The sequence below is a fragment of the Ptychodera flava genome, chromosome 4, assembly GCF_041260155.1.
Source record: "Ptychodera flava strain L36383 chromosome 4, AS_Pfla_20210202, whole genome shotgun sequence".
NCBI lineage: Eukaryota > Metazoa > Hemichordata > Enteropneusta > Ptychoderidae > Ptychodera > Ptychodera flava.
Window position 1 is genome coordinate 211234 of NC_091931.1, and position 12839 is coordinate 224072.

Consider the following 12839-nt stretch of genomic DNA (forward strand, 5'->3'; position numbering starts at 1 on the left):
TATATAACAATGTATTGGAGACAGTGTCATATATATATGTCATATAGATTTACCCGATGGGCTCTGTCCAAACACAAATGGACCATGTTGATGATCTTGTTGAGTTTCAATTCTGGCACCACCAAAGACAGACAGAGTGGGTCTGGTCTCACTACTACTGCCACTACCAAACATCAAGGGACCTAACAAAGATTTATTGACAAGGCACATTATTTTTTCAATATGTCTCTTTGCAACAAGGAAAACAAGTCATTGACAATGACATAGTCCCCACTTGTAATAGGAGTATTAGTCTTGATGGGGCAGGGAAATGTGGTCATTAAGAAGTATCACTGGAGTGTATATGTTCAGATCTATGGACACATAGGTCTATGTCATTGCTTGTGGTTCCTGAGTTATGGACAAATATGTAAATTTGAGGGCAAAGGTCACCGAGGTCACGTGATATTTTGTCAAAAAAATTGTATTGCTAAGTTATCCCTATATACCAAAAATCAGACCTCTAGCTCTATTGGCTCGCTCAAAATTAGATATGTGCATAATTAATGAGGTACAATATGTGGCGTCATAGGGTGTCCCATCATACCATATATGAAAGGTTTAGCACTTGTGGTTACTGAGTTATGGACAAATATGTATATTCGAGGTCAAAGGTCACCAAGGTCACGTGACATTTTGTCAAAGTGTCTGAGATATCTGCGTGAACGGATGGACTCACAGATGGACTCACGGACGGACATGACCCAATCTATAAGCCCCCTGGACTTTATCTGTGGGGACTAAAAACTGTGTCACTGCATCCTTTTTGCAATATGAATACGATGAGAAACTAAATTTTTATTTTTCTTGGCCTTATACATAGGAGTCTATGGACTGCCTTATACATGGGAGTCTATGGACTGCCTTATACATGGGAGTCTATGGACTGCCTTATACATGAGAGTCTATGGACTCGTGAAAACTAAAAAGTCCTCTAACACGGCCAAATTTGATCGCATTGTGAAACAAATCGACGTGCATCTGTATGAGGTAGGGTACTATCCTTGTACCAAGTTTGAACGAAATCGCTCCAGGCGTCTCTGAGATATCTGCGTGAATGGACGGACGCACGGATGGACGGATGGACGGACGCACGCACGCACCGACATGACCAAACCTATGAGTCCCCCTGGACGGTGTCCGTGGGGACTAATTAATAAAGATTCACACACAACTCCATTCAGAAATGTGAAAGAAAGGCTTTGTCAAGTCATCATTAATTAACACAGTCCCTACCTGGTTAATAAAAATAGTGTCAATGACACTGTGCTCCCATTTTATAGAAATACTAAGTACTAGTACACTCATGACATTGCATTCTTACAGGTTGATTACTAAGAAAATTCCATTGTAAGTCCAAATTAATCTTATACACCAGCAATATGAAGTACTCCATCTCGTAATGACTTTTACATATCTGACAGAAAACAACCCTAGAATCAAGACTATCGTGTTTTAAAGCAATCCAACAAATACTTTGGGAGAAAATGATTTTTTGACAAAAAATGGGAAAAATTGCCCCAAAAATACAAATATGAAAATTTCACCACTATTTGAACATATCTGACAAAGGCAAACCCCTGGATCATACATACAATTTTTCAAGGCAATGGGATGAGCGCTTTTAGAAAATTAGATTTTTTGACCAAAAATGGGAAAATCGCCCAAAAAATACAACTTTCAACATTTCACAACAATTTGAAGAAATGTAACTGAAGTCACTATAAAGAGCCTGCATACCAAGTTTCAACCAAATCTGATCAGTGGTCACAGAGTTTTAGCAATTTGCAGGATTTTTCCTTTTTTTCCCTCCACATTTGCATATTTTTACTTTGGCATATTCATTTGAACAAATTCACATCTCCATCCCTGGGTGCACCTGTTCACCACATACCAAGATGGTAGGTGCTGTGGTTAAGGAGTTTTTAATGTGGACGGACATACATCCGCACATACTAACATATATACATACATGCATGCATGCATATATACATACAGACATACAAACAGACAGACAGACAGATAGACATGCATACATACATACATTTATTTTTACAGCTTTTAACCTCCAACAGCCACCCAACCTATCAATATCAGCTTGTTCAACTTGATACTACTGCTTATAATAATATAAACAAGAGTTAATTACATTCTAATTAAAGTAAACATGTCTTGCTTATCAAGATTATGTCATAAAAAAAACAGCATATCTGTCAGGTTATAAAGAATCTTCAGCTGGCTATCTTTATCAGTATTTTCATCCTATTAACCAAGCATATTTTAACTCTCAAATTAACATTGCAAGTAGGTTCTGTTGAATAAAATGAGACTGTACGTACTCAGAGAAAGCACACTGAAGAGACAAATGTTTGCAACTTAAGAAGTTCAAGGTCATAAAAAGCATTATAAGGAATCATGTAACTCTTCCATTGCACTGTTTACACAGATTGCATAATTGCTATAAATAGAACATGAGTAATCTTATAGCCCAGCTTTACTATAAAAACCTTATCAAATTGACCACCCGTTTAATTGACCACTCTGTTTTTTCCTCAAAATGTAATTTTATTTTATCCTTATCAAGTTGACCACAACTGAAAATTGGAACTTTCTCTATCTCTCTTTATTTGGCCAACCTATCATGACAAACTATTATGAGCAATTTCTTTTAGATAACATACAGAGAACAACACATGATGGTACAGAATATGTCAAAGTTGGGATTCAGGAAAGTTGCCTTTACATGTTTTAATCATCCAAGATGGTAAACATTTCACTATGAACTGTTAAAAATGTTGAACTTTCTAATAATTCTACACTAAAATTATTTTGCCTTTGTTGATTTCCTAATTAATTCAATTATTTAAAATCATGTTAATTATTTTTTTCTGGGTGAATTGATAGGGTTTACACAGTACAAGAGTTACATACAATGTAAGTCAAATTCAGTTAAATATCAATTACCATCTAACATTGCATCATTCCTATAAATAACACCTCAGCCTGGAACAGTGTAATCATAATCTGCTCATTCACACTGGCAGTATTTGACTTTGAATGAATGACCTACTACATTTCACCTGTGTGCCAAATTTGAAAGCATGGCAAAAAGCCATATTGGATTGTATCACAAAACAAATCGACGTGCATATGTATGACATATGAAGTAATCCTTGTACCAAGTTTGAATGAAATCGCTGCAGGCATCTCTGAGATATCTGCGTGAACAGACAGACACATGCACGCACGCACGCATGCACGCAGGGACGGACATGACCAAACCTATAAGTCCCCCCAGACGGTGTCCGCGGGGACTAAAAACAAGAATGACAAAAACACATAAGGTCCGCAACATAGGTATTGGAGGTCAACTTTAGAAACATGCATATCAATTTTTATACTGATGGGACTAGCAGATCCTAAATACATTAGCAAATGTCAATAAAAAAATCAGCCAGAGATGGCTTGACCAAAAAAAAGTGTTAGTGTGGGGAAGAAATAATGTACACAGGATCAGGTAAAATTGTCAATGCTACCTCATCAATCTTCTACCGGTAAACCCCCAAACCCCCTCCCTGGATATCAAATTTCCCACCCCTTGGTATTGACATTTACATGAAGACCTACATCGGCCAGATGGTAGGAAATATAAAGTAGGTGAGCTATTTACAACCTTGGGGATTTTTTAAATGCTATCAGTGCTGTCATTTGAATGTAAAGAGCACTTAAGATAGTTACAGATAGTGAAATGCCTTCCACTGTGCGGGTGATTATGACATCTGGAATTATCCTGGATCAAAATTTCTAATCAGTTCTTGTGTGTCTCACACAGAAAAGTTGTAAACATTGGTCAGAAATGAAAAAATTAACCTAAAATTAACCTAAGCTTTGTTTTCTGGATCAAATTTCACAACAACCAAATATGACAAAATTATGTTCACAGCCTTAACCACTGTCTCACAACATATCCTGGGTTGGTATAGGTCATTTAATGTCACAGACTGAGAAAATTACTTAAATTATACAAATTTAGGGTTTCCCAACACTTTGAGCAGAAGATAACATCCTTCAGGACTTTTATACCAAATTACAAAGCTATCAGACAAGTAGCTTTTGAGAACAAGTTTTCTTGACATAAAATGACAAAACTGTTTTGAAAATAAAATTTCCTTAAAAATACAAATTTGCATATTTCTGAACAATATCCACATATAGAACTACAGTGGAATTTGATTGAGTATCGGGTTTGCCTTGCAGAGCTCGACGAGTCTACATGTTGCTTATCAGTAAAAAAGTAAACATTTGCAACAAATTGAGTCTTTGGTGTTAGATTACAACGCGTGGTGAACGTTTCCCATACACTGTCTAATCTACAATCACGGCAGTCATTGCAGTATGCCACTCGCAAGCTTGACACTAAACTATACATCATCAAAGTTTTCTTTCAGACTGGATCTATATCTTTGTCAAATCTATATCTCCAAGAAAGTCCTCAACACCAACCGGACTGACTCAGGGCATTCAGTTGAACATTGCTTCACCTTGCTGAGCAAGGTGAAGAGAATTTTGAAGGCAGAGAGATATCGCTGTCTCACCCTTGCTAACTTAGCAGACATGCCGTCCGCCAAAATACAGTGAATTATTTCAGAAATACTGGGTGTGTTATTTAGTGGCACAAAATGTGCTGTGTTGATTGAGAATTGCACTTGCATGTTTTAAATCAACACTTTTCTTCTAGTCTATTTGAAATTTGAAAGAAACGTCAATGAAGAAAATTTCATTTAACTGAGACAAGAGAGAAAGCAGGAAAAAAGTTTCTTGTAGGAGTATTAGGAACTTTCTGAATGATAATATTCATAACCTTCCGGATCATCTTGCAAGACAAAGTTTGTTGTATTGTTTAAAACTTGTTGATAGTGTAGACTGCACTGAACATGATACAGACTGTATGCTAAAGGGAATCGTGATTGCTGACATCGAGAGGAGAAGAAAAGTTTATTTTTGAAAAGAATTTACTTGTTTCTTCATAAACTTTCCAAATCAAAGTAAATACCTAAAAGAAAACTTTGATGAAGCGTGCACATGTAGTCCAGTGTTAAACTTGTTGTGAGTGACATGTTGAAACGACTGTTGTGATTGTAGAGTAGACAGTGCATGGGAAACGTCGCCACGTACCGTAATCTAAGACTCAATTTGTTGCAAATGTTTACTTTTCTAATGATAAGCAACATGTAGATTCGTCAAGCTTTGCAAGGCAAACCGGACACTCAATCAAATTCCACTGTATTGTCATCCCTGGGTATCTGTACACTAAATATAAAAGCTGTCTGTCCAGCAGTTTTAAAGAAAACAGATTTTTTATGATTTTTTGACCAAAAATGACAAAAATTGCCCGAAACGCTAATTTTGCCAATTTTGTAATAATTTCAACAAATGAGAAGCAAATATCCAACCCAGATTTGAGAACAATTAGGCCAGCGGTTTCAGAGAAGAAGAATTTTTACTTAAAATGAGAAAAATAACAAAAAAATTCAGCAAAAATACAAAATTCAAGATATCTTCATGATATATATATATATATAAAACTGTGTAAGGTCCACCTAAGGTACTTGCACACTAATTTTCAAAGCAGTTCTTGAGTTATTAATTTTTGACAATAATCACATTTTTAAAGCTCATTTGCATAATTTGGGCAATGCATACTTCGTTCGAACAAAATCTCGGCCCAGGGTGCATCCACACACCAAATACCAAGCTAAAAAGTGCAGCAGTTCGTGAGTTTTTGATGTTGATGGACATACTATACGTACGTACATACATACATACATACATACATACATACATACAGACGCCACCGACTTCAGTTTATAAGATATCCTCACATTGATATACCAAATGTGAGCTAAAGACTGAAAATTACCGATGAGAATTTCAAACTATGTGAATACTAGTGAATTCATTTCAGAAGTCACATACAATCTTGTTTTCAATTTTTTCATCTTGTCCTATTCTCATTGCTGTATTGCTCAAAATAATTTAATGTCTTCTCCCATTTATAATCAGTATACAAGTGAATACATCTGACATATGATGCATGATGGTAAATTCCACTGTGGACATGATACAAGCAGAATGGCAATGCAAGTAGTACACTACCAATCAATGCCCTACATCTCTGAAAGTATGTAAAAATGTCCTAAAGTAGAAACAAAAATAATAAAATCTCTACCTGAGTTAGCTGCAGCTTTTTTAAAATCAAATCCAGATGCTCTTGCTTGAGTTGTTCTGTCTTGAGGAGATGCAAAATCAAACTCAAATGAACCAACAATCTTGGACTTTTCTTCTTCACGTTCAATGTCAGTTTCATGTAAAAGATAGGCTGCATCTTGAAATCTTGCCAACGACCATGCTTCACCATCAGTGCTTTCACAGTAACGCTGCATACTGTCCTTGTCTAATTTTACCCATGTTGCACCATCTGTGTTTGTTATCTTGGAAAAAAAATGAAACCGTTATTATTAAGAATTCTACTTGCACTAAGTCACATACCTTATCAACAGTATTCACAATATTATCAATAATAAATGAAAAAATATTTGGAAAATTAAAGCTGCAAGCAGCTTCACTGGGCCAAAGCATTTGCAGACACTGGCAAAAGGTACCAGAATGAGGTGCCTCATTCTATCAAATTTAAAGCATGTAGCACTTGTGGTTACTTATTCATAGGCATATTTTTCAAATTGGGAAGAAAGGTGGTATGAGTCTGGTGGATATTTTTCCCAAGAATTTTTTTTTCCCAAATGTATCCCTGTGCACGAAAAATCAGACTTCTAACTCTATTGACAAGCCAAGAATAAGATATGTACACAATTAATACGGTACAGGATGTGGCACCATAAGTTTCCGCATCACACCAAATATCCGTGGTATACAACTTGTGGTTATTGATATATAGGTGTATGCATATTAGAGGTCAAAGGTTATTGAGGTCACAGTATATTTTGTCAAAATACTTTGCTGTCACAGTTATCACTATATACCAAAAATCAGACATCAAGCTGTATTGGCTAGCCCGCCATTAGATATGTGCATAATTAATGAGGTACAGGATGTCACATCCATAAGGTCTCTCATCATAGCAAAATATGAAGGGTATAGCACTTTTGGTTACTGAGTTATGGACATATATGTATATTTCAGGTCCAGGGTCATTGAGGTCATATGACATTCTGTAAAAAAAATTGTATTCCATAGTGATCCCTATGTACCGAAAACCGAACCTGTATATCTATTAGTTAGCACATAATTAATGAGGTAAAGGGTGTGCCGTCATAAGGTCTCCCAACATACCAAATATGAAGGGCGTAGCACTTGTGCTTAATGAGATAAAGATATATAAGTATATTTGTGGTCAAAGGTCATCGAGGTCATGTGACATTTTATAAACAAAATTGTATTCCACAGTTATCCCTGTGTACCAAAATCACACCTCTATCTATCTGTATTAGTTAGCCAAGCATTAGATATGCACATAATTAATAAGCTTCAGGTTATGCCATCATAAGGTCTCCCGTCATACTAAATATGAAGAGTGTAGCACTTGTAATTGCTGAGTTATAGACATATATGTATATTTGAGGTCAAAGGTCATCGAGGTCAGAAAGTATCCCCAAAATTTTGGTGTACATTTTAGTCCCTTACTGGTCAATGTTCATTAGACAGTAACCTTCCCTGACTCTTACATAAGTCAGAATAAGCCATTGCCATTAGTTGCAGAGGTATAGTACAGATCAAAGGTCATTGAACAAATTGAAAAATAATACTTTAAAAATCTTCTTCTCCAAATCAAAATGGCCTTTGACCTTAAAATTTGGCATTCAGGAGCCTTGACCTATGGTTAAAAATATTGTCAAAAGAACTTTGATTGATTACTTTTTATGCAAATGAGATGGATTTAAAAGAGATGGATTTATTGAGGATAACTTCTTGGTCATGTGATCAGTCAGCATGGTAACCAAATAAATAAACGTCTTTGAGATTTACATATGTGTAAAATTGCAAGTCATTTGGCGCAATGGTTTTTGAATGGGAGCCTTGATACATGAAAGTAGGTCAAAGGTCATTCAAGGTCATCCAAAAATTGTCAAAACATTTTGGTTCCATGATAACTCCTATGAACCAGGAACCAAACCTGTAGACCCTATAGTTCCTGAGATACTTTGATTTCTACACTTCTCTTGGCTCAACAATTCGTTAAAAGTTGGGACATGAACACAACTTCAATAGTGAAATATAGCTGCAAAGCAGCCATAACCGGGTTTCGAGACATCTCGGTGCACAGGGGCAATAGAGAAATACATATGCAAAAACATGGAAGGCGATGGTAGTATTTGTGAAATCGACGTCAAAGGTCATCAAGGTGATGTTACATTTTGTTAAAAGAATTGAATCCCATAGTTATCCCTATATAACAAAAATCAGACCTCTAGCTCTATTGTCTTGCCAAAAATTAGTTATGTGCATAATTAATGAGGTAGAGGATATGTTGTCCCATCATACCAAATATGAAGGGTGTAGCACTTGTCGATACTGAGTTGTGGACATAAATGTATATTTGGGGTCAAAGGTCATCGAGGTTACATGGCATTTTGTCGGAAAAATTGTATCCCATAGTTATCCCTATATACCAAAAATCAGACGTCAAGCTTTATCCTCTGGCCCAGAATTAGATAGGTGCATAATTAATGAGGTACAGGATGCGTCATCATTAGGTGTCCCATCATACCCAATATGAAGAGTGTAGCTCTTGTGGTTACTGAGTTATGGACAAATATTTACATTAGGGGTCAAAGGATACAAACAGAAATCCAGTCAGCGGTCACTTCGCTGTGTCTTGTTCTCGTCAAGAAAGAGATTTTCTCATGGTTTTATAGCTTCTAATTACTCACAATATGCAATGCGTGGACTGTGGAACATCTCAGGGTGTCCGTATATGTCAAGGCGACTTGGACCTCTGCTCGAAGTGCAATAGAGAAAGGTTTCATTCTGGTCAACCCCAAGATGAGTCAGTGCCCTCTGACAATGGCGGCGACAATGGCGACAACAATGGCTGTTACGTCAATCTGTCCGGTGGACTCCCATCAAGTGGATCTGTAGATTCTCCTCATTTGAGAAGCTCTGGAACCCGACCTTCCCCACATACGAAGGCTTCTTCTACCGGTAACATTATAATTAATGAAATTTTATGTTACATGGTGAACAAGATGGATATTTTGCCCTTTGATGTAATTGTTAAGTTGTGTACTGAAACTTACACTGATCATGACATTGAGACGGCCAAGTCGCTGCTTTTCGAGTTGTGTGGCGAGTTTAGTTCGCGTCGCCTTAAAAGACGACAAGGACAAAACAAAACGACATCGAATGTTCGAGATATACTAACTCTCTTACTTGAAATGGACCCGGAAAATATTCCTTGTTTTGTAGCAAAAGACTTGTGTAAGTTGCCTCCTGTTGACTACAATAGTATTGATATTTCTTCGCTACTGACTCAAATTAATCGTATGAAGATTGACTTTGAAGGACTCAGAGGCGATGTTAACAATATGTCAAAGCTTTATTTGGAAACCAGTCAGGATATTCGACAAATTAAAAATGCTGTGTCTGTACTGGCTTCCAAGGACAGCAAGGTTGATGGGGCTTCTTGCCTGCGTGAAGACAGCAGCCCCGTGGAAAATGAATGCATTCCTCGAGGTGTTAATAAGCAGAATGACAATGAATCTTCTCTCCGCAATAACCCAACTGTTGCTTCTGGCGTGTCCAATTCAAACGAGTCTGGTGACAATGGTGCAAATCACCACGTCAGTGAATCAGTACCAGCTGCAACACCGATTTTTGACAAGGCAGTGAGTAATAAGTCAGACTCAGATGGTTTCACAACTGTAATTTACCGTCACCGCAATCGGCGGCCCTCCAGCTATACGGAAGTGGTTTCGAATGGAAAACAACAACTGTCATCTCAACCAGTAAAAGCTGATGATGTTCGTGCCGCTCCTTTGCTACAGATCGATCATACTTCTGCTAAGGCAAGACCGATTCAGCCAGCTAGTCGTCGCAAATACGTTCTTGGTAAGAAAAAACACGATGGTCTTATTCCAGTTGTCTCGCAAAGAAAATTCATGTTTGTCAGCAGACTTGGGCCCAATACTGAGCCAGCACATCTCGTAAAGTACATTCGTGAAGTTATTCATATGGATGTCATCGATTGTGAACGACTGCAATCCAAATACGACTCATATGCTTCTTTTCGAGTTTCTGTCAACGCCATGCATTTTGATTCTCTGATGAATCCTGATTTCTGGCCTGAAGGTGTCCTAGTTCGGAAGTTCTATCAACCCCGTAAACAATAAATGAAGGAACTTCGTATCGCGTCATATAACTGTCGATCAGTTAAGAACTCGGTCATTGCTGTCAGAGACCTCTGTGAATCGCACGATATTTGTCTATTGCAAGAACACTGGTTGACTAAAGACAATATTTCTTTTTTATCATCGGTTCACAAAGACTTCGACTACTATGGTGAATCTGCAGTAGACACAAGTGAAAAGCTGCTCATCGGGAGGCCGTTTGGTGGTGTTGCCATTCTGTGGCGCAAATCTATAGGTCACGCCATCAAAGTCTAATCTTTTGGGGACAGTAGGATTGTTGGTATTGAACTTGACAGTGTAAAGGGTAAAATTTGTATTTTGTGTGTGTATATGCCTACGTGTTGTAGGGAAAACTATGATGATTTTTTAGACTACTTGGCGAATGTTCACTCAATTGTTCAATCCAATGATGGTTACAACACTATGATCCTTGGAGACTGGAATGCTGATCGTCACTCATTGTTTGGTTCTTCTTTTCATAATTTTTGCAACGAATACAATTATTACATCTCTGATGAGTTCTTTCTGTCAGATGACACCTTCACGTACGTCAGTGATGCTCATGGATCTACCTCTTGATAGATCACTGTGTTTCTACTCATGGTGCTCATAATTGTATTAATTCTATATCAGTATTATATGACACAATATCTTCCGATCATTTGCCACTTAGCATTAATTGTGATTTTGAAATTTTACCAGTATGTCATCGTAATAATGAGAAGGCTGGTGCAAACAAGAAACCCACATTGAATTGGGATAAGATCAATATTCAGCAACGTAATGCTTATCATGCACTTTCTGACAGGTTTTTGAGTGATATAAAATCCCATCTAGCGTCCTTTGTTGTAAAGATATGCATTGTACAGATAAAAACCATACAGAGTGTATTTCGCAATTTTATGACAGCATAATTAACAGTTTATATTCAGCCGGTATGCAGGCAATGCCTGGTGTACATAGCAATCACCACTCAATGGTGGCAGGGTGGAATGATCATGTGAAAGATCTTCATGCTATTGCTCGTGATACGTTTAAACTCTGGGTTAATTGTGGAAAACCTAAGTGTGGGTCCACTTTTTGATTTAAAGCGCCGCTCTCATGCGAGGTTTAAATATGCTCTGCGTGCTTGCCAACGTCATGAAAATCAAATTAAAGCAGACAATGCAGCAAAAAACCTGTATTGTGGAAATCAACGTGATTTTTGGCGGTCAGTCGGTAAGATTAATGCTAAAACACACAAAGACCCAGCAGTGTTAATGGTTGCAATGGCGATGCAAATATTGTTGAAATGTGGCGTCAACATTACAGTGGTTGTTTAATGACGTCCATAACAATAATGATCAAAAGTTTGTTGAAGACATGATAAACAGTTGTAATGGTGTAAATGACTTCATTGTTTCACCCAGTGAGATTCGATGTGCAATAAGAAAATTACAGATGGGCAAATCAGCTGGTCAGATTTACTTTCAGCAGAGCATTATATCTATGCCGCTGACAAAGTGTTTGTACTGCTTAGTATGTGCTTTACTGCAATGTTAGTTCATGGAGTTTGTCCAAACAAAATCTCAGAAACTGTCCTTGTGCCAATTATCAAGATAAGAATGGTGATATCAGTAATAAGAACAACTATCGTCCTATTGCACTGTCGACTATTGCTTCAAAATTCTAGAATTTGTTCTTTTTAACAGTATGGAGTTGTATCTTGACACGTCTCACTACCAGTTTGGTTTTAAGAAGGGTCACTCTACTGACATGTGCCTATTTGTTTTAAAGGAAATTGTCAATTATTACAGAAAAAATGGTAGTAATGTCATAATTACTTTTTTGGATGCTTCAAAAGCATTCGATCGCGTGAACCATTGGACATTGTTTAAGAAGTTGATTTCTCGCAAGGTTCCAATTTATATTGTAAGATTTTTACTCATTTGGTATCGGACGCAATCTATTATTATTCGTTGGGGTGATTGCATTTCATCTGGATTCACAGTTACTAATGGTGTAAGACAGGGCGGTGTCCTATCCCCAAAACTGTTTAATGTATATAATGATAACTTGAGTGCTTTGCTTGTAAAATCTCAAGTAGGCTGTAATATCGGTGGAACGTTTATAAACCATTTAATGTATGCCGACGACATTTGCTTGATATGTCCTTCTGTCAAAGGAACGCAGAAATTGATAGATATTTGTAGTTCTTATGGTACCACTCATGACATTGTTTTCAATACAAAGAAAACCGAATGCCTGTGTGTCATCTCTAACAAATCTAGAGTTGTACATTTTCCTAAAGTTTACATAAATGGTATACAAATCGCATTTGTAGAAACTAAGAAGTATCTGGGATGTCTTCTAACGTCTCACTTTTTAGACGATGCA

At 37.1% G+C, this 12839-nt stretch overlaps 1 protein-coding gene across 3 annotated transcripts in view; it reads right to left on the reverse strand.

Moving 5' to 3' along the window:
- LOC139130331 (E3 ubiquitin-protein ligase MYCBP2-like) overlaps positions 1-12839 on the reverse strand; it is a 688708-nt gene that overhangs the window by 107666 nt on the left and 568203 nt on the right. For 2 of the 3 annotated variants that reach the window (XM_070696082.1, XM_070696081.1), the window contains exons 49-50: positions 6269-6530; positions 54-182 (exon numbers count right to left, since the gene is read on the reverse strand). In XM_070696082.1, coding sequence (XP_070552183.1) covers positions 54-182; positions 6269-6530 — 391 coding nt within the window. The remainder of the gene's footprint in view (positions 1-53; positions 183-6268; positions 6531-12839) is intronic. The other variant, XM_070696083.1, reaches the window with a different exon arrangement.